The 26,501-nt window shown below is 39.6% G+C and overlaps 1 protein-coding gene across 1 annotated transcript in view; it reads right to left on the bottom strand.

The window, feature by feature from the left end:
• Positions 1-8,868: 8,868 nt before the first annotated feature.
• The window catches only part of Wnt10 (Wnt oncogene analog 10), a 30,546-nt gene continuing 12,913 nt past the window's right edge, over positions 8,869-26,501 (bottom strand). Inside the window, exon 5 of the mRNA XM_071592523.1 lies at positions 8,869-9,561. Within this exon, the coding sequence (XP_071448624.1) occupies positions 8,869-9,561 (693 nt within the window). The remainder of the gene's footprint in view (positions 9,562-26,501) is intronic.

The following is a 26,501-nucleotide window of genomic DNA, read 5'->3' as shown; positions in this document are numbered from 1 at the left end:
TGCAATTATGAAGCCAGGCACGATCCAGTATCTAAATGGAGCCCTCAGCATACGCCAAAATGAATGAAATTCCCTCTTGAAACGGGTTATAAAATTGAATGTAATAACCCTTTAGACGGTTTATTCAGCCAGCTAAACGCAAATCTTGTACCAGCCGCACTTTGAACCCACGTGCCACGACTATTACTGGTCGTACTGGAGTAACACTGAAACAAATATGTTTTTCTATATATATATATATATATATATATATATATATATATATATATGTATAAATATATATAATATATATATATATATATACAGGATTCGTCCGGAATATATGTGTACTGATTTTTCCCGCCGCTCCAGGCGCGCCCAGCACCGCTCTGACGGGCTGCGATTGGAGTGGGGTATGTTGGCAAGCGACGCTGAAAAAGGCAGTCGGCTCTGAGCTGTGGTGTAGTGAGGAGCTCTGTTAACGCGAACCTCCACGCTCGACCCACGTCACGGAACGCGATGCCGAAGTTTTTGGAGCAGCGTTATTCCATCAAATTTGCGGTAAAGCTTGGGAAATCGTCTACCGAAACTGTCGGTAGACGATAGGCCAGGCTTACGGGGAGTCAGCCATGTCCAGAAACATGATCTTTCGGTGGCACAAGATGTTCGTGGAGGGCAGAGAAGAGGTCGACGACGAACCACGGCCTGGACGCCCATCAACGACACTCACCGACGAAAATGTGCGAAAAGTTCGCGATGTACTGAACTCTGATCGTCGTCTAAGTGTTCGGATGATAGCAGAGCAGTGTAATGTGCCAAAAACAATAGTGCACGAGTCGCCCGCGTCCGGCCAGCGATCAAAAACATCTGGCGGCTGCATCACGACAATGCGCCGTCTCACACCGCGCTTGTCGTGTCGGACTTCTTGGCCAAGCACGGCGTGGCAACGCTGCCGCACCCGCCCTACAGCCCGGACTTGGCACCACCGGACTTCTTTCTGTTCCCGAAGATAAAGAGGAGTTTGAAAGGAACGCGATACGGGACTTTGGACGCCGTCAAAGAGGCCGTGACGACGTGTCTTCGAGAGGTTCCCGATGATGCCTTCGCGGGAGCGTTCCAGGAATGGGAACGCCGCTGGAACAAGTGTATCGACTCACAAGGGTCCTATTTTGAGGAATATTAGCTTAAGATATGTAAAAGTGTAATAAATTTTTTTCCTGAGCTCAGTACACTTATTTTCCGGACGAACCCTGTGTGTATATATATATATATATATACATATATATATATGTATTCCCATTCAAATGTCGAAGAATGAGCGCCGACCTAATGTCACATCCGTGTGCATGGCGGACTAGCGGCGGAAGCCAGGCGCATCGTTAAAGGTAGGAGATGGATGGGGATAGAAGGATGGGGAAGGGGGAGAGTGGGCGAAGGGGGTGAGGAAGACTGCCAAACCTTAATTTGAAATTAGAGCGGGTGTTCAAGCAGCGGAGTGTCAGTGGGAGAAAGTTAGGGTCCGCGGATGCACGGAGCCGCGGGGGGGGGGGGGTGAAGAGGGTGAAGGGGGTGGAAAAAGGATTAGATTACTTCACCAGCAGTGTGCACGGTCGCCACTTCTTCGGGTTCCATTCCAAAGACTTCTAGGTTTGTAGCTAAGGGTGCCACGCTATTTTATTCTCTTTCCACCGTGCAGACCCGTCAAGGAGTTTCAATGGTCGTGACAATCGATGAATTTCATTTTTCCAGAACTTGACGTGTGATCTACTCCCTTATATAACTTCTTAGAAAAAACTTATGTGCCTTCATAAATTGATTAGTGACGCCTAATCATCATGTGACGAAAAATATATAGGCAAACTGTGAATTTGAATTTCCTGTATTAAAAATTGATTGCCACCGAGTGAGACCCACCTAATATGTGAAACTAACAGTGGAAATGCTGCCATCACTGATGTTTTTCGAGAATTCAGCATCTTTTCCGACAGGTATGATACTAGATACAAATAAATGTTGTCTAATCGTTCATTGATTAAGAGGACCCTGAGTTTGGGTAACGAAACTGGGTGGATAGCGTTTTCTCCCCCGCAAGAATAACAAGTTACTTCCTCTGTTAAAAATATATCTCTCCTAATTGACCATATAGTCTCTCCTAATTAACCATATATCATACCAGGTTCATGTGAAGTAATGATGCCAATCAATTTGAGAGAATTATGTCTAATTGGGCGTCACAATACAGATACTGTTGTGCAGTAAGGTTCTGCAAATACTTAGCTAATTTGCAATAGGTAAGGCTGGCATACAACTCGGTTAGGCTGGGAAGTAAATGTATCAAACTAGGTTACATTGTAACGGGGAAACATAGTTTAGAAAGCGACTAAGGATACTGAATCAGCAATATTGTTTAGAGTAGTTAAAATTTGGAAATTTGATGTACGAATAAATATGTAATGGAATTAAATGCGGGCTCATTTTAAAATAGCTAACATAAAATTTGCTGGATTGACCTAATTATAACGAAAGTCATCCAACGTTTGAGAATTGACGGGTTGACTCCCAGGAAAGCACAAGTACTTGTATGTATCAGTTGTCTTATTAACCATCCTTTGGTTCTGCTCCAATATTAATTTTAATTATTTGATTCGCTGCTCTAAAAATGAATCTAACCTTATTCCTTGCGGATGACTGACGTCGGTAGACCCTTTTAAAATGGGAAAACAAGTCCGACTTTTGTGGCTGGAGTGATTCCTTAACCAATGAAAATGGCTACTCTCTTAATTTCGACCTGACGCGAATATTTTCCGCTTCTCGTTGACTCCGAGATCCAATTCTGTTGGTTCTTCTATGAGTTGGCGATCCTAGTCATGAATGAGAGTCCTAGTTGTAGTCTTTTTTTCTTATTTTTCCTTCGGAGAGAGAGAGAGAGAGAGATAGTAGGCGACCCACGTCGCCGCTCAACGGCTGGACGTGCCCCAGTAGAGCGAAATAAGAGAGATTGAGAGAAAAGAGAGATGAGGAGATAGACAGACAGGAGAGAGAGAGAGGGGGGGAGGGAGGGAGAGGTAGGTGGTCTCGCTAGTGGGTCGCGGCCCTCAAAAGGCGAGAATATTGTGGGAGGGCTCGGGTGGGTGGGTGGCTAGGGCGATGGGTTACCCAACGGTGAGGGAAGCCTTTCTGGCGCCCGCTCGGGGGGATTCTTTCAACATGTTACTCCACTCGGTGCGCGCCCTCCCACGCCCCCGCGACGAAGAAATGAGCGACAGAGGGGTGGGGTGGGCTGGGGGAGGGGAGAAGGACGAGGTGAAACCCATGCAAAGCCAGCCTCAGCTTTCACCTCCTCTCTCTTTCCTCCCACTCTTTCTTTCTCTCTCTTCTCCAATAGGCAACCCTTTTTCCTCGTTATTTTCAAGCCCGCCCTTGCTAGTTCTTTCTCATTCATTCCCCGCCCTTCAGGAGATTTCTCTAGCACTCCTCTCGACCTATCTCGGCTTCTCTCTCTCTTTCGCCTCTGCGCCGGCTATTGTCTCACCTTCCGTTCATCGGGGCACCCAGGGCCTTCTCCACCCTCGTGCGTGTCGAGGTTTAATGGCACGTGGCTCTTTTTTCACGCTTTGCTGGCAGTTATCGGTGACGTTGCGATTATCGCCTGGGTCATTTGAAAGCTGAGAGGCTTTCAAAATGTGGTTATTGGAGCAGGAAAAAAACGTTCGAACCTAGCTGGGGAAGTTTTTTGAGTTCTCTCCTTGCGCACGCGGCAACAAACTACCTTGGTGACATGATCATTTGCCTTATCAGCGTTAAATTTTTTTGGTATGGTCTTCTTCCGCTGTAAGAAATAATTTATTTCCTTATATTTTTGCCATTTTGTGTTGAATTTTTACTGGTGAATACTTGGTTTCTATTTTCCTGGAAAATTAGATCTAAGCTCGGGTGTGAACTTTTCTGTCTTGGCAGAAAGGCAGACAGTGCATTAAGGTCCTCTGGTTTCTCAGAAACTGGAGCTCGATAACTCTCGATGTACGAGAAATGCTGACGACAGGGCGATTTCTGTTTCTTGCGGCTGAACTTAGTTATAATCATTCTGGCATAAACAGTATGATTCATCGAACGTGAAGTTAACTACGACTATAGGAAGAATTCGCAATCGAATATTTAGTCTAGTTTTCATAATATTGATCCCATGGTTTATGTTTTGTAGTATAATAGTTGAATAATTCTATGCAAATATTTAAATTAATATAGCTGTGACCCACTAATGATTTGTAAGGTAATTATTTTCTTTTTTAATCAATAAAACCTAAATTGATGTATAGCTGGTGATTTGAAACTTGGCTTGTAAATTATTGGTGTGTTGTCTTGGTATTAGACAATCTTAGCAAAGTGAGCATGAGTATGATGGCCGCTTTGCTAAGGATAAGCAAAGCGGCTACCATACTAGTAATTATTCATTTTATTTTTATCTGAAGAGCCATTTATTGCATTTTAATTTACCGAACCTTTTATGAGAGACAAGGAAAGGAAAATAAATTTTATTTCCTGGTGAAATTCCGATCTATAAAAGAATGCTTTGCTCTAGAAGGTTAACTATGCCTCTCTTACTAGATCCCGGGCTTAAGATGTCGATCATTTTTTTGGACCATTGTTTGTACTATGATATCCATGTTACCCTGTATTATCATATGGATTGTTTTAATCGAAAATGCGTTATGAATATTTGGGGAAATTTATGTGTGAAGCCTTTCTGAGCAACTTAATGCTATAATGTTGTTTCGATTGTAAGTAACACCTAAATTGGTTCAAAGTCACACTGCAATCTAATTTAATTAATTTTAATTGATTAAATGAGAGCATCATAATAATTTTTGTAAAATAATAGCTGTATATTCAGGGTTTTTCGCTGTGAAAATAAGTGGTTCCGGTCTCCCGGTCAAATTTAAGGTAGACATCTTGATAAAGGGACTGAAAATTATTTCTAATCAAGATATTGGAGAAGAGAGGGAATCCTGAAAGTTCCTTCATCTACTAGCTATCATATTTGTGAGAAAATGGTAATTATAAACATTTTAGAGGATTCTTTTTTGTCTCCTAAATTAAAATGGGAAGTTAATTAATGAATACATTACTTAGTCAACCGCATTCTCTTCGATGTATTATTCCAGGCCCTATTATGCTTTTTACGTGTTAATCAATTACTTTATAGCTTTATATGGTGCTCTTACTTGGATTGGTTGGTTTTGCAGGGAATATCCTAATTACACTCATGCTGAACATAAAGAATTCGATATATACAAAATGATTTGAAGGATTCCGTGAGTGCCTGTAAATTGAAGTATCGTCTTATAAAAACTTGAGATACTTGGATGTAATCATTTGAAGTTAGTTGAATATAATTCAGGCTAAATCGATCAGGTTGACATGGAAAAATTTGCTTTCGACGAAGAAAATGTGAATTCCCTCGGGTTATTTGTTATTTTCTGGAAAAGAACGCGTATTCTGACATGTTATATACTCTATAAGGACCAAATAGAAAATGTACGTGATTTTGAATCATTTATGACTTTCGATATTAAAAAAGCAGTCCTATAATTTCAATCTGCTCCCATTTTCTGCAATATATTCATTCATTCTACCCAATTCACTCTGCAAAATACTTTCTCGGAATCTGCAAAAAAGACAAATACGTACATCTTGATTGTATTCTATTTTCCTCCCTATAAGTGACCTCATTACTGCTATGGCATCACGCGCGCATCTCCCCTTCCTGAACCCAAACTGATAATCTCCTAAGTATTCATTTACCATGCGCTCTTATTGATGATCCTGGGAACCAATTTAGTCGCGTGCAAAATCAAGCTCATTGTTGGGATTTTGCTCGGCAATTTTTGAGGATATGAACTAAAAATGATCTGACAAAGTCTTCTGGTCAAATTACTCCCTCATAAATGCTACGAATTAGTTGATAAAAACTCTTACCCAACTTTCCTTAAATTTTAAGTAGCTCTGGAGGAATATTGTCTACCCCCAACTTGTCTTATTTTATTTCAATTCCCCAAGGGTACTACCCTTTCTATCTCGACATCGAGTAAGGGTGTACCTAAGCTATCCTCATCTACGTTTTGTTGCTCTTCTATGTTATAATGTTGCTGGCATAATGTATTTACCATACTTATAGTTTAACTATATATTCCTTCCATCTCTCTTGAATCTTTCCTGGTTCACAGACATTTTTCCGACTTATCTCTGATAGTTTGCGACGATTTTCTCTTCTTACCTCTTGACAGTGCTTTCATATTCCTGCACTCCGCCCCACTTTCTCTCTTTCTCTGTGGACCTTGCATTTCTTCCTCCCTTCTAAAAACTCTCTTCCTCGTGAAACAGTTAGATCCACTGGTAAAGTTTATGAATCTGGAATTGGTGCCGTTAAGTTCCATTGATAATTTTTCTTCTATTTTAGTACAATCTTGAAAAATGATTTCTTTGGGAGTGAATTTCATTCCATTATTTTAAATTCCATGTACTCATTTGTAGTTAATACTTATCATTCTGAGTCACACAATTATTGGTACTTGACCTGTCAAATGTTGATTAAAATAGGTAGAAATATAAGCGAAGGAAGATACTTTCGAGCTTTCGCTAATTATAGAAATAACAGATGAGCAAGCTATTTTTAAAAACGACAATTTCTACGAGCATGGAATTTTCCTTACCATTTATCTGAATTTATCTGTATTTCTTTTTTATATCTCTGGGGATAATTGAGATAAAAAGCCCTGTAATAACTCCATTCCTAATTAAGTTTTTTTCAGAAATTAGATTGTTTAATATACAAATAAAATTTAAAAAAATGTTTACTTTTTAAAGGTTAAAAATTGAGCGATTAAAATTTTAAATTTCGTACATTTTCATCAGGGTCATTTTTTCCTGTCAACAATCAGTCATTAAACCATAGAATATACATAGCTTTTCAGGGAAAACTCTTTCCGCTTATATAGAAATAAAGTTGATATAGATATATATTTTAATTCTGGTGATGAAAGAAAAATAACTAATGGGTCCGCGTAACTTTTAATTCGAGTGGGAAGTTTAATTTATTTGTTTAGGATATCAGGATTAATATTCTTGGCGTCGTGAGGATAAAATACCATTGGGCAAAATGCGACCTTATTTCCTGAATAAATGTATTATCTAATGGTAAGAATTTTTTATTTTCAAAATTTGAAATATTCTTACTTACTGCTAACCAATGATTAGCTAGCCCTTGTTTATTTATAGCTGGATCCATCTAAACCTAATATTTGAGGGAAAACATCATTGGATCAATAAATGGTACGAATTTCGTTTTTATATTTGATAATCGTTTCGTAAGAATCGACATAAAAAAGGAGTTCATGTCCAAGAATTTGGGATTCCAGCAAATCATAGTGTCATAGCGAAAAGAAATAAAATCTCTTGCAAGTATGGCGGAATTCAAAATGCTGCCATCAACAAGTTTTTATGGTAATCAATATTTTATTGACATTCAATCCAGAAGTTATCTTCTATGCTTTCAAGTATAACAACATACTTTGAACAACCACAAAATAATGGGAACACATCACAACTTTCGAAATAATGACATATCTTCCAATGGAAATGGAATGCATTTACATGGTCGATGTCGGATGGTAATTCATCTTATTTTGAAAGTTTTCTCATCAACGCTCGACCTCATTAACAGCATTAACGAACAGAACCCCTCTTTTTCCTTGGAATTGTTTCAAAATGATTTTTTATGGGCGCTGTAGACAGATAGTCTGTGCGCACCTAGTCTCTGTTGTGACGCCTGAGTTTTCATATAGCCACATTAACTTTTCAAAGGCCTATAGTGATGATCAACTTGACGTACGAATTAATGATAACGGAGAGTTTAAAACTCGGATGGAAGTGTATGCTTTCTCCTTAAATCAAACACTTGATTCCTCACGAAATTAGGTAATTGTCGATAACACACTGAACTCTACAAAATTCCAGAGAAAAAGCAGTTTCAGAGTTGTCGTGCTTTTCTCTTGGCAGATTTTGGTATCAATATGAACTTCGAATGACCTTTCGTTGGGATAGGCGTCAGTTTAAATAGGGCACATATTTATTTTTGCGTTTCAGAGAGACCTTGATGTTAGAATACAACCATTCGTAAAACTCCGAATAGGTGTTGCAGAGAGGTCTTTGGAAGGTATCATAAATGGAATGTCGCCTCCAATTTTGGCTGCTCAGTAAGTGTTTCCGGAACTTTAGAACTCTTGGCTCTAAGATCACTAGTGCCTCGATCAATATCTTATTCATCGTTGTACCCTCTCGGAATCGAGGAAACATTAATTGTTATTACACCACATTTGGGCTCGTTTTCAGAAACCTTTCGTTAAACTCTGATCACACACACGTCTTCTTCCTACCTCTAATTACTTCTGAACTGGAATCATTGCTGATTTTCGATGTCGGGACGATATTAAAATGGAATAATTGGTGATGAAAAGCTGATTGCCGTTGTTGGTGCCAGGGTTGCATAATCCCATCTGCTCGAACAAACACACTCACCATATCGTATTCTTGACCAGGGTTGCAGGCGTATTATCGTTATTGACGTGATGGGTAATAGTGACGCCATTCGACCTTTTTCTAAGAACAGAACCCAGTATAACCACCGCGAATCATTGGGGCAAGGTCGCGAGGTCCGTGATCGCAAACTGAACTTACTTCAGAGGAACAGCGAGATAAATAGCAGTGGCGATAGCGTGCAGCAAAAGAAGGATCTTATCAGCCTCCCTAGTACGCTCAGAGTGCAAGTATGTATGTGGTCTGGGCACTTTCCCCTCGGACCAAAGTCTTGATGCACTCCTCTCCCCCGTAACCTCACTTGCACACGGTCACCCACTCCTCCCTGGTGCAGTTCGAGCACACCACGTTGCAGCACCACTGGAACCGACACCCGCACCTCTCCGTCCTCTTCTGCCGCACCACATTGTAGCCCCGGCCACAGCACAAGGAGGAGCAGGAGTCCGGGCCATCCGCGTCCTCCTCCCCGCCCCCTTCGCTTCTTCCCGCCGCGCCTCCCGGTCTCCTGCCTCCGCCGTCGTGGCTGTTATTCACCCCACCGCCCTTCAAACCCTTCTGCTCCCGCTTTGGCCTCCGCCGGCCCGCCACGCACCGCCTCCCCGATGTCCCAGGGGACACGGAGGACGCCTCGCAGAAGTTGGGCGATCTCTCGAAGTAGAGCAGGTCCTCCGGGTGGGGGTGCGACCGCCGCAGCCGCTCCTCCTCCTCCTCTTCGTCATCGTCCTCGTCCTCGTCGTCGTCGTCGTCGTCCTTCTCGGGCCCTCCCTCGTCGTCTTCGTCATCCTTTGGAGCCTCGGTCGCCGCTGCCATGAGGAGCGGGGACCCCCGACCTTGGTTGGCGTCGGCGACGAGCACTGCGCTGCGGTATCGGCGGGAGAGGGCATCTCCTACACGGCGGAACTCCGGTGCGGCCCGCCAGCAGGTCTTCATTTCGCAGCTCCCCGACATGCCGTGGCATTTGCATCTCACTTGGGAGTTGTTGGAGATTGCCTGGGAGGGGTCGAGAAGGGAAAGATAGAATAATGAGATGCGTAATACTGCGGATGGACAAGGGAAATGGAAATGAGTATGCCGTATGGGTATGACAAAATATGCATAGGAATTGTAAAAAACCACCGTAATCAACTGGAAGTTTGGTTTGATAGATGAGGGTAGAATTCACTGGGCATTAAGAACTATGCAATGTATAAAATAAACGTTTCAGGGCTGGAGAGGGTTCCTTTCCCTGTGCCACATATGGTTTCCCAGGATAATTTTATGTCAGCAAAATCGGGTAGGTTGAGCGAAGCTTTGAGGGGAGTTTTTTCAAAGCTACCAGGTAGCGCACTGGGTCCTTCAGACAATAGCTGAGCGATATCCTATGAGAAACTCGCCCAAAGATATTTTACCATAATTCTGCTATCGATAATTCTCCTGAAATTTATTTCGTTTCGATTTATTTTAGTAGACATAAATGTCAAAAGAACATACTTCGTAAAAACTACATAATTTAAATTTTGAAATACATACTATTTTATTTCTTTTCATATAAAAATGTAATTCCACATAGTTAAGGCGTATACAGTCAACGTTATCAATACATATTTTCTGTTTTTCTAAACTTTGAAAATTTAGTTCCGAGAAGTATTAATTGAGAGATTATGGAGGGACTTATGCAGAAGCCGAGGATAAAAATATTTCAATCGTATTAACTCTCTAACACCTAAAAGAATTCATTACGAGCAGTCATTTTAATCAGAGAAAATGCATTTCATTTGGGGAGTTTCAAATTAACGAGCAACAACTGCAGTCTGCTCAGGGGCGATTGGTCTGTCAGGACACGTAGATAGAGTCTAATAGTAGATCGGCCTCCAGCTAAGGCATACGTTATTTTTGTTCCTGTGCTTTGCGCCTTCCCTTTTTCATTTTTCAGAGGCATTTTTTTACACAATCAATGTTTTAGAATGCCCAACGATTGAATTACAGGAGAAATTTATAAAAAAATTCTTAGCTAGCCGATGGCTCGATTTTTTAAGCATAATTTTCTTGGAATTCAGTTAAAGTTCAATTCTTCATCAGTAAAGTCGCGAAAATCTTTTTATCGTTTCTTTTATGTTCAGCCTATTTTTAAGATAAAATAGAGTTAAATTCCACTCGAGAAGCTTAACTTTTATTTTTTTTAAATACTGAGCCATCCTTGAGCTAGGGTACCACTTTTCTAGAAAAAAATATTTATTATCAATTATGACGCAGAAGATATACATATAATAATATAATATATAATAATCTTGACTTACAATGTCATTCTTGATACATCATGAAAATTCTCAAACTTACAGTGTTTCGGGAGATATGAACTTCAAACGCTGATAATAGAAATGAATGTAATAAATTCAGGAATTCACAATCACTAAAGAAGGATGACAAAACTGAATAACGCGTAAAAGATACGCTATTTATACCGACAGATTAATAACCTTAAAAATTTTAGAGGTCCTCATTTCCAAATATTGGCCTTACAATTCGAATTTTAAGAAGAGCTCACGCCATTCGTACCTAACGATTACCACCGATCGGAAGGTCTGAGACGGGCTTATGGGATGTGAATGCGTTATGGCTTAGCTTGACTGTTTTGAGACGCGCGCACAGGTTAAAAGGAGATCGGTGGCTGCTGCCATGATGCTATGGATACACTGAGAGTTTCCTGTTTCAGGCGGCATGAGGCAGGAAGCCGACAGGAGCTAAAACATTCAAGCTCTTTTTAGAAATACCCATTCTCAGAGACTATGGGGTAAATTATGTTGATAACCAAACCGTACTTATCTAACATTATATGACGGACATCATTAAATTTCATTCATCATCCAGGAAAGATTTAGCCCGACCGTTTTTATTTCTCTCACGAGTTGTATATCCCTTTTGGATATAATACTACCTTGATCAAAAATTTCCCGGAATTTATTCAGAAAATTAAAAATACAAGTTTATTCATCTAAATCTATATTGTCCCCTTCAAAGTAATCCCCATCGACTGCAACACACTTATGCCAGCGCTTGATCCAATCCTCGAAACATTTTTTATATTCGGTTTTCGGTATGTCCATCAGTGCTTCCTGCGATTTTTCCATTACTTCCTCTCGGCTGCTAAAACGCGTTCCCCGTAATGGTTTTTTAACTCGATTGAACAGAAAGAAGTCACAGGGAGCCAAATCAGGTGAATTCGGTGGCTGTTGGATGGTATTTGTTGCATTTTTCGTCAAAAAATTACGAATAATGATAGCACTGTGCGACGGTGCGTTATCATGGTGCAAAATCCACGAGTTTTCTGCCCACATTTCTGGTCTCTTTCGGCGAATTGCTTCACGCAAACGTCTCATAACGCCCAAATAATACTCTTTGTTTACTGTCTGGCCTTCTGGCAAAAATTCATGATGCACTACACCGTTGTAATCCATGAAAACCGTCAGCATTGCCTTCTTTTTTGACTGAAAACGACGTGGTTTTTTTGGTCTCGGCTCATTTGGTGAACGCCATTCACTTGCCTGATGTCTTGATTGCGTGTCGTACTCATAAACCCACGTCTCGTCTCCAGTAATGATCCTTTTGATGAATGTGGGATCGGATTCAGCCTCGCAAATCATGTCTTTTGCGACGTCAACACGGTCTCTTTTTTGCATGAAATTGAGGTCTTTTGGCACCAACTTTGCTGCTACACGACGGAAACCCAAATCATTAACCACAATGTCTTGGGCGGATCCATAGGCAATGTTCAAGTCCTCCGCTATTTCTCTGATGGTTAATTTGCGGTTATTGACCAACATTTCTTTTACTTTATCAATTTTTTCACCGACTTTCGATGTCGATGGTCTGCCACTGCGTTCATCATCTTCGATTGACTCACGACCACTTCTGAACCGCTCGTGCCACTGGTAAACGACCGTTTTTTTATAGAGAATCGTTGCCGAAACACTTTTCCAACATTTCCAACGTCCGTGCGCCACTAAATCCGTTTTTTACGCAAAATTTAATACAAGTTCGTTGTTGCAAATTTAAATCCATTTCTGCAATTGTAAAAAATCGCCAACACACACAGAGATAGATGTACTCTTGGCTACGTAACTTTTGCAAATGTCAAGTTATGACACTAAGATTTAAAGGGAATATCAACAACAGATGTACCAATTTAACAAAAAAAACAGAACTCAAATCGGAACGATGGGAGCGCCACACGGTGGTTATTCCGGGAACTTTTTGATCAAGGTAGTATTCCAATCGCAAGCTCTCCCTCACTAATTATCTGGGGACCCTTTGTGGTGGATGGGGCTGGGGAGAATGCGATAGGACACTTGATTGAGCGTGGACAAAATCTGTGAATAGCCGACCCTCTTTCCGTGACCCAGCCAAGCGTGTGCCGCCGCGACAAAGAGGGACGAACCCTCATCACTACTGGCTCACTCTCAGATGCCGCCCGAGTGATGAAAAAAGGGATCCGGGTTGATTAAACCAGAGCAGGGTGTGGAAGAAATACTCTTCCCTCCTTTGGCCGATTGAAGAGTGGCGAAGTTATTCCGATTAATCGATTTGGTAGGTGCTGTTTTCATTAGCCTTTGCTCCTCGACCCAGATTTTGGGATACGATCCAATCAGTTTCCACGGACTTCATCTCGATAAACATCTGAATGAATACATCTCGTTTGGACGAAGCTCGGAATTCGTGAGAAAATGCTTCAGCAAAGATGGTCATGCTGGTGTAATCTTTATTCAGCTTATTTGATTCCTCTGCATTGTCCTCTGCTATAATTACTAAATAGATCTGTATCGGGTTTTCGTTCAAGAAAAGCACTACGAAAATAAATTTTTTCAGTCTCAGGAAGATATTTAGATGAAAACTACAGGGAAATGTGATCGATTCTCGACCTTTAATTTTTGAATAGATCGGCAGGAGAAGAGAAAAAAATAAGAAAGGCAAATTTTATATATTTTTTATTTGCATTTCTAAAAATATTAAATATATATTTCTTCATTCATTAGCAGGTTTTTTTGTTGGATAACTTTCAGATTAATATTGATATTAAATATTATCTTATGCAGTATATGTAAATGAGTGTTCATTCATATAATGAATACATTCTTTAGTTTAAGAGGACTCTTCATAATTAGATTTAGAGATAGCTTACGAGGTATGTTCAAAAAGCATCACGACTTTTTTTTATATTATTTATTTATTCATGAATATCTAAATTTTCCCCTTCAAAGTAATCCCCATTAGATATTACACACTTGTGCCAACGTTTTTCCCAATCCTCGAAGCACTTCAAAAAATCATTTTTTGTGACCTTGTTAAACTCCTCCTTTGATTCAGTCTTTATCTCGTCAATCATAGCGTAGCATCGTCCTTTCATGGGCCTCTTCAATTTCAGGAACAGGAAAAAGTCACTTGGGGCCAGATCTGGGGAATACGGTGGCTGCGGCATCATTAGTGTGTTGATTTGGCCAGAATTTGGGCACAAGTAACGATGTGTGAGCAGGGGCGTTGTCAGGGTGCAAAAGCCAATTTTTGTTCTTCCACATATCCAGGCGTTTCTGGCGGATTGCTTGGTGCAAATCGCGCATAACTTGCAGGTAATATTGCTTATTTACCGTTCTACCCTGTGGCAAGAACTCATGATCCCTGCAATCGAAGAAAACTGTAATCAAAACTTTCACATTCGATCGAACTTGGTGCGCTTTTTTCGGTCTTGGCTCCTGCTGCAGCTTCCATTGGGATGATTGAGTCCTAGTTTCCACGTCATAACCATAAACCCATGATTTGTTGATGTATGACCCCTGGAGCAAATTTGGGTCGTCGCGGACGGAGTCTAACACCTCATTAGCAATGTTAATGCGTTGCTGTTTTTGGTCGAAATTGAGCAATATTGGTACAAATTTCGCGACGACCCGTGTCATGCCCAAATTATTGGTAATGGCGCGAGCCAATCGATAAATTTAGGTCCTCAGCAACTTCTCCAAGGGTGATTCGACGATTGGCCGATACTATTTTCTTCACTTCATCAATGTTTTCGTCTGTTGTTGACGTACTCGGGCGTCCGGCACGCTCTTCATCGTTCACATCTTCTCGGCCCTTGCTTCGGTCCAAGGTAGCTTCTCCATATGCCACAGTCAACATTCGGAATGCGTCCGCGCACTTAATTTCGTTTTTCACACAAAATTTGATATAGATTCTTTGATCCATTTTTTGGAACGGGCAAAATTTGAGGGCAAGCCAAAACACGTCCAAGCAAATTTTGTTGCCAGTAATGCATCCTATGGTTTGATTACAACCTTAATACTCCAATATTTCGGAATCCTAACAATAATGTTTTTTTAAAGTACCTAGATGTATTTGTAAGATATTGTCATACAGATCATTGCATTTTATTATGATAATTCTTTATAAACACGGAGAAATAATGTTTAGGCTCTTAAAATAAAGAGAAAAAATGATATTTTAATTGCTTGTTGGCACACAAACAACTGGGAGTGTGATATAATCGAAATAAATGGCATTAGCACAGGAGATTATTATTCTTTAATAATTTTGGCGTACAAAACATAGATAGTCAATTTTTTTCACTGTCTCGCATTATTCCTATGCTTATAAATGAGCAGATGACTGTAATTTTTCACCAATTCACGGAAAATAGCAATTATTTGGTCATTACTATGATTCAGTTCCATCAAATCACTCTGAAGCTACGCCATTTATTTGTACGTAAACCTACTTGTTGGCTGGGGAGTCATTATATGTTGATTCACTTCTAGGTTGCATTTGAAGGCGTTTCACTTAATGCTACCGATACCTTTTCGATGTTTGTCCAAAACCAAACCTTCTCATTATCCCTCCACTCTATAGAATACCAGTAATCCATAATATCCCATCCCTTACAAACTGATCAACACTCAGTAACCCTTCTGTCGCAATTATTACAGTTACAGCTCCCATTACTGTCAATATTTTCTGTAGCCACAACAATAAACATTATAAAGGAAATGTTGCAAGAAAAAGTGAAATATTTCATTTCGTCAACAAGACTATTTCCGATTAGCTCTCGTTCATGTAATTTTTTCTTCTGCTTAAAATAGGATAATAATCAAATAACCTGTCATATATTAAATAGAGCTCGATGTCAGGGGGATGAAGAGAAAGGCCCATTCATCGATGTAATAAGAGCCGAGGAAGCAATCAAGGTATGGGGGAGAGCGTAGAGGTGGTTGGTGGAAATCCAGGTGGCGGGATAAACCTGAGAGCGGATAAAATGAAAGTGAAGTTGGCTTTGAGGCGACATTTGCAAGTTTTGATTGTTCATTCGGCATTAAATTTGGCTACAGTCGTCAGGGATTCTAGCTAAATTGACTGCTTGGTTTATAATATAATGTTTGAACATCATTTAGAGCCCCAACACTGAAGGTTGATGATTCTAACTTATTCACGTCTCTTTTTCTAAATCTAGGGATTAACTTCCATTTGGAAGTATTCAATTATCGATCTTGGATCGGGAACCTCTGCATTCGCGGGGAAAAAGTCCTAAAATATATGTATTTTGAAATCGCACGAGTTAGCTATCGAAATTGAGGCTATGATCAAAGGTCTTCACTATGATAAGCGGGCTAACCATAGAGATACAATTCCAAGCAAGCATATTGAGAGCATTTTTGGCACGCTGATGTCCGCTACTTCAACCGGCTAGTAAGCGACTTGTTGCCATGGTTAAATTAACTGCAACTCAACAGTAACCTGCTATCATGTTATGAGTTCTCTTGGTCAATAAAATAACGCAACTATAAAGCTGCATATTATCAATTTGAAAAGTTAAGAAAAGATATTATTAACCGAAAGACTATATTGAAAATCATGGTATTTATTTAATACAACAACCAGCGTGCCATCTAGTATCATATTACCATGATTTCTGCTTGTTTTCGATTGTTGCGTGATTATTTGTCGACTCTGTAGCACGATTGTCCTAGAGAAGTCTTCCTGGATTGTACTTCCGTCTCCCAGAATGTCGATTGTAGATTTTTGTTGGCTCTGGTACAGTTCCAAACATACGCACCGTGCTACTCTAAATTATTTTAGTTCACACTTCTTGACACAAGTACTAATCAGCTAATGCTGAATGAGATCGTTCAGTCATGTTATTAGAATATTTAATTGGCGTTTCACCGAGAGAAAAAAAATGCATGACGTCCAAAATTTTGCACGACGAAAGCTTAATTCATAGTTATCTAGTTCTCAGCTAGAGGCTTGCGGGAGGTATATTGCATATTGGAACGAAAAAGTCGCTGTTGATCAGGCATTCGAAGAGTGCCGAATTGTTGTCCCTCCTGCTATTCACGAGCGCAAAACATGTGGACGAGAACACATATGTTAGCCCGGAATTACGAGACATTCATTATTAGGGGATGTGGCTAGGAAACCAGGAATGCCGATCATGGACGCTAAAACCGTGTTTTTCTGCATCAGATAGGTAAATTATCGTTATTTGAGATTTTGTAAGTAACATATTCGGGTTATTCACATCAGAGCGCAAATAAACTTTAATTTCTTGCATTTTATTTCCAAGTGCTTTCCGTTCGGCATTATTCGAATGACAATAATTGCTTAGTTATTCCGATGAGTGCTTTTAACGTCGGTTGTACCGAGCGATGTCCACTTCGGATTTTAGTGACGTCTCATATAAATTTATACTCTATGCCATGCTTAACCCACGACCCACCTATTAATACCATTGTGCATATGCCATGTTTATCCTAGAATTGTTTAAGCACAGTGAGAGTCTTCAAGGAAGCAAGTTAAGTGTATAAGGCCCCGAATTAAGTACTGGGAACGAGTATTCAATGAAAATTGATATTCAATGATGAAAAAATCAGATTGGTTAACCTCCGACAGTTTCAAATGGTAGTTTCCTATGATGATTATTCTAACTTAAGATAAATATGCTTTTATGATACGTACACTTGTTTGTGCCAATGCTAAACAGGGGTAAAAGAGTATTGTAAAATACTTTGTCTGATGAGTTAAGAGGGCGAGAACGATCAACATTCACTCTGCCATCTTCGCGGTGGGGTGCGAATTACGAGTAATGAGGTATATTGCCAAATAAGGTTTCTGTGAACGACTTTTCGGGAATAAGGGATCAAAGAAAGAAACCACATTTTATTGAACGTTATTCTGCCGCTGAATATGATATAACTGAGTCAATATTTTGCCTAACATAGACGTATTTCTACTACAGGGAAATGCTTCTTCGGACCTGAGCATTACGAGGACCAAAATGAGATGAAATTAAAGAAAAAAATTATATCTCTCGCATCATAATTCATTTTCAAAGACCACCGTGTGAATAGGAGGGGATGACGGCACGTGAAACCTCAGCGGCGGTAAACACATTTCCTTCTCATCCCCTCGACTCGTCCCTTCTCGCTCGTCCTCAACTTCGCCTTCTCCATTACCCGATTTCTTCCAACTCTCCTCCCCTCTTATTGCTTGCTACGTAATGTCTTCCACTTTCCTTCTCCCGCCGCCCGAGCGACCGAGCCCCCTCACACCTTCCGACTCCCCCCCCCTAACGCCAACCGCTTCGCGTGCCCTTACTGCCCCTGCCCCCCCAATTCCTTTGTTCCCTATAGGAATGCCATTCCATCGTTCATCTTCCCAGACCCTTACCCCGCAAGCAGGCGTCGCTGATCTCCGGAGATATAGTATACCGCAGTCGATTCTCTACGCGACGACCCAATAGTTTTGGAGTGCCGGATCTCCGAACTCCCACACCGCTTAACCGCAGGGGCCTGCCCTACTTTTTTGAAGTTGCCGCCCACTCCGGGGGTTTCGTTTAAGATTCTCAGGTCCGGTGGGGACGGGGTGCGTTATCCACTTGTCCGCAGTTAAATCACCCCCATAAGAGGTTTAAATTTCGGTTGGCGAATCTTGGGAAACCGAGGACGACATTACACTCTCCCATGGTAGTACTTTGCGAGGTTCAGAGGGCGCTAACCATGATTGCTTTTGGAATTTGGATGGCTTATTATTACCTCACTAACTGAGGGGTTTTGGACAATGTTTGGCCGCTTTTGTTTTTTAATCCTAGTACGGAGGCGAAGTGTAATGGGTAAGATTTCTCACACTTGGAGGGGTAAAGATAAGCATTTTTCTCCAAGTGGAAAATCTCGTGAGACCTGACTGCGGGAAAGTGTTTACTATTATTTGCAAGAATATCCATATATTTGTGGGTCCAGTACTTGATCACCTTCAAAAGATTTCAAGCTTAAGTTATTTATTTATTTATTTAAATTCTTAAATGGGCAAATTGACAAACTTGAGGTTTGAATCAACGATTATAGTCAATAGCTTTGTATAGTCATTTTGTAATTCCACACACTTTAAAGTGTGAGGAATTACAAAGTCAATTATTTCATTTCATTTCAATATGTTATGCAAATTCCATAAAATTATGCCTAAGACAACAAAAAGTCTAAGCAGAAGTTGTAGAAAATTCATTTTTCATAGAACTGCCTTCCACAATCATTAGCCAGTTTGAGGAAAATTTTTAAACATTTAAATTTGCCGATATTTCATAAATGATAAAATAATGGGAAATGTGGACTTCAAGAGTCGTCGAAAAATATTGCAGGAGCAATTTGTAATAAAAATTAATTGTAAATATTAATAAAATGGAATTTTCACTCAATGAGAAGTATAAAAGAATAAAACTCTATCATTTGTCTCTTCTGCTGGGTTGAATTAGACTAAAATGTAACATCTCCTCGTAATATTTGTCTTAGCAGGTATAATACAATGCCTACATCATATCAATGTGTCGTACTTCAGTTTCCAAGGAGTATTCACAACGTAGTGCAGGCATATCAAAAACCAAAATTATGAAAGATATAAGGCATTATTCATTATGAATGAGTGGAGGAAAGAAGCCACGTCTTTTAGTTAATTAAATAGACCCTGATGCGCCATAGTACGTTCATAGTATTTCGGAAAGAAGTTTCATAGACTGTGGCTGCTATTTTTAGTTGTTCGCCAATTATGACTGCAGCAGAAAGAAGAGGACTCGAGCCGCGCAGTCATGCTTGCATTAAAAAAACACTTTTAAAAATTAAAACCAAAGGGCCATTACGGTGAGATAGAAAATTGGTGGCGAAACACCAGAAGGGTTTAGGAGTCGCTAATGAAAAGGCTTCTTAAGGTCTTGTGGCCTCAAAGATGATGGATTTCACTCCCCCTTACGGCACATATGAGAAACGCAAAGCGCCAATTACAATTCTTTCACCATTTTCCTCTATAACTGGACATGAGCTTTCCGCATAAGTGGGCAAAATACCCACCACAATATTGAAGTTGCTTTTTGTCAATAATAAATAATGTCGGTATTTCTCTTTTTCGAAAAAAATATATTTCTTCCTCTCATATGTATCCATATGGAAGGTGAAATATTAACTCAACTATTGAATGGAACTATTAATATTATTGAATATAGATTTTTAAAAAACTTAAACAAAAGAATGTTATTTGTGTAGCTATAGCCAGTATATTCTGTGGCCAGTATTCTCGGCAGCCAGCCGGAAACGAATATCCAGGTTAGGAATATTCTACGGTCTTAAGTCGGACAAGGCCAGAGATAGGCAATAGTGTTTTAGTATTGCGGAAAAGAATGCAATGCTATTAGTTGACGGGTATCGTAAGTGGTTTTGACCTTGTTCGGATGGGAGGATTTAGCTTTTTTGGGATGGGAAACTAAGATAGAATTGAGGACTACAGGAAAAAAATCACCTTCTACGTTAAAGCTCATCGAATCGTTTCTCCATTCATTCGGTGAGGATGAAAATTCCATGATCATAGGGTTTCTTTGAACCCTTTTGTATTAAGAAAGTAAATCATGTTTTGGTAATTTATTTGGGAGCTCATGCTCTACGAGTTATTTAATGAAGGCAAATGGCGTTACAGTTAACGACTATTAGTGTGATTCCTTGTACATTTCATTTGGTTCTCTATTATTTTCTATCGTGGAGGCCTTCTTTCATGATACCATTTTTTATTTACGTAATTGGCCGAAACTATCATTTGTCCAGTAAATAACGCATTTGACAGATAAACTTTGGGCCGTGAGCTCAAATTAGAATTTTGGAATGAGGGAAATGTTATTGTGTGATAGACTTTTATGAGTTGATTTTGAGATAAAATATGCTCACGGTTTTTAGTATATCTTCAAAAACTGGGCCGACATAGAATCCTTTGAAAAAGAAATTGCATATGATCAAATTGAACTTATATTTTAAATTGAATTCAATCCCATTTTACGTTGACTCAATTTTTGATAAAAATTTAAAGCATAATTATTAATTAGTATTTATGAATTTTTGAAACTAACGTATGTCGAAGGACAATATCCCTATGAAACAGAAACAAAGTGAGCCCATTAAGTTGCAGTAAAATGCGTTATGCATAGCTACTTTTATGCGAATTCAGATTTCGCTCTGACTTAATTATTTAACATCCATTTTTGCTATTAAAAATCTGAAGCTAAATTATATACGTCCAATGTTATTCGTATTTATTGTAGATATTTTTCTAGAAATGGCACAGTTTCACTGGTAGAGCCATTTAGTTTAGGAATTCTCTGGCACAAGGAAGTTATCTACTATCTATCTAATGAAAGCTAGCTATCTATCTTATGGAATATAATTCAGGTTTCATCAAAACAGAATGAATATTAAGCAAGTATTCTTCACATGAAAGCCCTTCTCACATTGCAGCTCCGAAAGTAGTGAAATGGAGTGCTTTTATTTTTCGTTATCATTATAAGTACTCTGTCTAAGAATTCATTAGTAGATGATCTCCGAGCTATCCTTTTATCTACCAATGTCTACGTTCCCTCATAGTTCCTTGCGCTGACTTCTTCCATCACCCGCTTCCCTTAATTCACCCATGTTTTTCCTCTATATGTGTAGTAATTCTTTCTTAATTGTTCGTTCCGCTACGTTTTTCATAAATATACCATACTTCAGGATGTGCTAAAATAGTTTCTCTCTTCTTCCTCCACTAATCCTGCCATTAAATGGTATCCAAAATAAAAAAATAGAACAAGTACCTTAACGGAAAAGACATGATACTGAGAGAAAAATAAGCATTTTCGACCACTTGAAAGAATTAAATGAGGATAAAACAAGTTTTATTACCCTGAAAACCACCACTAGGGTGTGTGGCAGGGGGTGAATACACACCAGAATAATTATGACGAGAACATTTTTACTTTTACCGCGGTCGGACAACTTAATTCTCATCGATTATCGTTCGTGGAAAAAATGACATCTTAACTCTATCTGTTCTACACTTAATCTCTCTAATTGTATTGTAACGATCCCGCCGACTGTAGTACGATGGCAGTATCAATACATTTTCAACTACATTGCTAAAGAGACTTCTTACAGAGGATACTTGAAGTTATGTTTTAGTAAAAAAATTGATTTTACTTTTCGGAATGAAGCATGTTTTGATGAAAACCATCATGAAGGGAGTCGCAATGCAAATGTGTGGCACTATAAATACTCTTTGCTGAGAAATAATAATCGCATTTATCTAGATAACATGCGCAAACTCACAAAAAAATGTAGCGGGTATTAGGCAATTTGAATTTGTACTATTAATCACAACTCGTCGTATTCGGAAACTAACATCCACGAGGCGCACCGACCTAAATTCATCAGCGTACATGTATGTCATTAGGCGTATGCTTCGTTCAGCGGAGGCATTGCCCATTGGCTTTTGAAAGGAGACACCAATTAGTCGTGATTAGAGCGCGCGGAAAGGCGGCCGCGGTGGAACCAGTCATACGCCCCGCCGCCGTGGTAGAGTAGGGTGGGCCGTCGGAAGGCGAGTGCCTATCGACGCCCCATAGATCGGAGACTTGTCCTCTCGCCTTGTGCTCGGCGGGGAGAGAGGCAGGGGAGATTGGCGAAGTGTGTCCGGAAGGGGTCTTGCTGTGGTTTTAGCGCCCTCCCCCGACTCCCGCTCCCTTCTCACAACCTTCCCCCCCCCCGCTCCCGCACATCTGCCCGTCCCTGCTCTCCTCTTTCCCCGTGCCTCGCGGACCTTATGGGATTTCCAAATCCCCTGACCATCAGAATCCTTTTACCAACGTGTCACGTGGCGATGGACGTATCGACGTGTACCCGTCCCGTTCTTGCGTCCAGCGGTGATGACGTCGGTTCCGAAAGGGACCGCTGTTATATGCTCTTGGGTGCCATTTATTCCTAGAATATGACGTGCGCCCCTTTTCTTCTCAGGACACCAACAACCTCTCAGGCTACCGATTTGTTCTTCCCTCTATTATATATCATTTCGATTCCTCCGAATTGTGTATTCCAGAGGCTATTTTCAAAGTCTGAATGCGTCCGCCGGGTTTCGAATGGTATTCCTACCTCTGATTAATTAAGCAAGTAAATTGAAAAAAGGGAACACAATTAGAGAACCTTCTGAATGAATTAATAATCTTAAACGGTGACACGAGAATGCGTAATCATCATCACAGTAAGCAATCCCAAGATTGATGTAATATAAGAGGGTAGAGCTCATACCGAACAGGCCCATAAGGCGGCTGAAATTCACTCGGTTAGGGTTTGGGGTCAGTTACTCACCATACGCTACCTTTTCGTTTCCCGTGGAGAACTATTGACGAGAAACTTTCGATTGAGTTGGCTTTTAGATGGGTTATTGTCTAGTAGCAAAGGTATACAGGTATAGAATGCACTATAAGTAAGTTTTGTTTGCATGTACATTTTGTTTACTTAGCAACACTGTAACTATTGATAAAACTATTAATCAAGAAACTTTTGATTGTTGTAATGCGATTGAAATAGAAATACAGGTAATGATAAAATAACTTGAAGAAGGAGATTAAAAATAGTTAGCGCAGCAATCCTTCAATCAAAATCCAAAGGCATAACCCAAGAGTTGAACCCAGAATATCCTTGTTGAAGTTAAAACTACCAAATGATCTGGAGCATTGAGAAAGCGACGAGACTTGGAGATTGAATGCCTCCTACAAGTACGAATGTTTCCCATAGTTTTAAGGAGAGGACAGGAGCTGTATGTTCTTAATAAAGAATAGACATCATAGAGGTAGGTACTAAAACACATATCTAAGTACAGAAGTTAAAACTATTGCTTTTTTGGCCGTACGTTTGTGTGGAAAGAAACAAACGCATTGCTGTGCTGAGAAGTAGCTATTTTCCTGGTCCTGCTCATGAAACCAGAAAACAACAAATCAGTGTCCAGTTCATATCTCGGAGCGGATACTATTCGTTAGAGTAAATGTTTAACTCTATCTATCACATTTTTCAGATTATAACTAGCATTTTTTATCTCTGTAAGAATTTGGAATCTTAAAATGAAAATATGAAGAATGACCTTACATAATTTGTAATCAGTGAAATGAAAAAAGGCGAATCAGGAAATGTTTGGCGAAGTAAACAGCATATAATGAAAAGCTATATAGACTTACGGTATGATAAATTTTTGCATGTTCGTGTAAAGGGCAAGGGAAACGACGTAAGGGCAAGGGATATGACGTAAGAATTGTTAAAAAATGTGTTTGATGAAATTTCAATTGAAAGAGTACGGAAGGAAATTTTGGGCTGAAGCTAGATAGTGAAATGTGGTTTTGGTACTCATTTGGGTGGTATGGTCATCTGTTTATCCTTCAACAAGAACCTCAGAAACGCGTAGACCAGCAAAATATTGTTTACTGTGCAATACTATTTTGGAGAAAGCATGCTTCAGAGTAAATAGAGGGAAGTTATGTAAGGATTTCTGAAAATAGAAAATGAATTAGAAATAACTAGAGTGATGTCTGAAGAGTTAGTGTAAAAGGAAAAAGAACCAAACAAGTGTATTGAGTTGAGTATATTCTGGTAGAATGTTTCACAAAGCTAGTAGATTATATGTACTTGTAAATACGCTGGTGAATTCCGAAAGAAAACGTTTTGGTATTGCGTGAAAAACTACAGAAAATAATGTTTGTTTATAAGGTAGAAAAAATATCAGTGCATAAAATAATACTCCCCACGTTTATTGAATGGCTGTTAAACTTGAGTATTCTTGAGCAAGCTTTCATTGCGGCTTAATGCAATGAGTATTAAAGGCGTGAGGAGTATTTTTAGTATAAATAGAACATAATGAGTTGGCAAATGACTGATTTCGCTTTTGATGCGTAATTAATAGACATATGTAAAAGAATTGTTCAACGCTAGTTTGGTCATGTACCTTAGGCTGTTCATCACACGATGGATTGCTGTTAAAATTAAATCACATCTAAAATTTTCTCGTCCTTCTAACCGCATTCAGCGAGACTCACTCATATGTAAAATGTAGGGATACGCAACAGGACTATCGGGCCTACTCACTGCTTCTTAAAAGAAAGGTAACCTGGTTCGACAAAGGAAGGACATGCGAAGAGATGAAATGAAATCCCTGGTAGCCCTTCATTGAGGTGCGTTTCTCGTAGTTCAACCACAGTACAACGTTTTACGCAGTCTATTTAATATGTAGTACTCGACGAGTTACTGTGCACACCGAAAGCAATGTGAAGCACTGAATCCAGAGTTATTTGACATTTAGGAAGATGTGAATGTGTTGCAACATTGTGTACCGTGGTTACTGTTATTTTTGTGATCGAATTAATCTTACATAATAAATACTGGTTATCAATAACGTAATTTTGAATTAATTAATATTAATCTAATTTTAACGATTAATTAATTTAACTGGTTAATTTAATTTGATAATTTTAATTTTAAAACAATGCATGCATTGTTACTTTGCATATCAAAGTACGCACACACTGTCTGGGTGGACCGGAATGGGGAATCAATTAATTACTTTCTCAGCGAAATTCGAATTCTCACGAATTTCTCTGCTTTACATGAAATCGAAGCGATTGAATGGTCAAAATATTAAGACGTTAAAACATTTCAGGAGTTAACCATTTCCCAGGAGTTTCTCATTAGGTTTAAAAGCACAATGTAGGCATAAATTATTATTAATTCATCCAGTAGTCTGAATCTAATAGATTTAGGTATCAACGCCTAAGTCCTGGGTTTTTCTTATAGAGACCAAAAGTAAGCTCAAGAAAGGATGAGCTCAGGACGATAAGAAATAAAGCTCAATTTCCAATTAAACTATCAAATTAAAGTAAACGATGTCAACTGTTCACCGCAAGTATCACTAGTGGTTAATCTCATGAAAACTATGGAACTTTTGGTGTTGACAGTCTTTGTAGGTTTTTTTGTTAATGAACGTCGGTTAAAAATCACCATGGAAGCATCGTTGCAACATTTGCTTTACTTCATTTGAGACGAAAACTCCGACGAAATCGTTGTGAGCCAGAGGTAAATGCTTGTCGTTTATTTCCTAGAAACGCATAAATTATGATGTTATCGGAACCGTAGGGGGTTGTATTTTTTCCATAGTAACCTGATGATTACATTAGGCCACGTTCTATCCAAAAGCTAAACGGCTTCATATCTTTTCAATACCTGGTTCTCATAAATTTACATTTACATTGCCGAACATTAATGAGACAAAATGGAGGGGAAAGGTCTACATTATCTTTGCAGTGGGTGATAATAAAATTTTCCGGGTAATTTTTGTGGACTCACAGAATTAGCTAAAATTCTCCTAATGCCGCCTCCTCCCTCCATCAGGGCGAACCCATCTCGTTCTACACTTTTCTGTGTGTGGAGGCAGTCGTAAGTTTTCAATTTGCAACCATCCCCTCTCGCACATCGCTTCCTTCTAATAATGAGGGGTTGGGAGAAAGGGGTGGACAGAAAAACAGCCCTTGAGGCGGAGCAGCCCCACCCCTCCTTCGACCTGTATCGATCCTTCCGAGAATTATGAACTCATGG

This window comes from Hetaerina americana, unplaced genomic scaffold (genome assembly GCF_022747635.1).
Source record: "Hetaerina americana unplaced genomic scaffold, ioHetAmer1.1.p SCAF_5, whole genome shotgun sequence".
Taxonomy (NCBI): Eukaryota; Metazoa; Arthropoda; class Insecta; order Odonata; family Calopterygidae; genus Hetaerina; species Hetaerina americana.
Note: the sequence above shows the minus strand (reverse complement) of the source record. Positions and strands in the feature narration are given on the sequence as shown.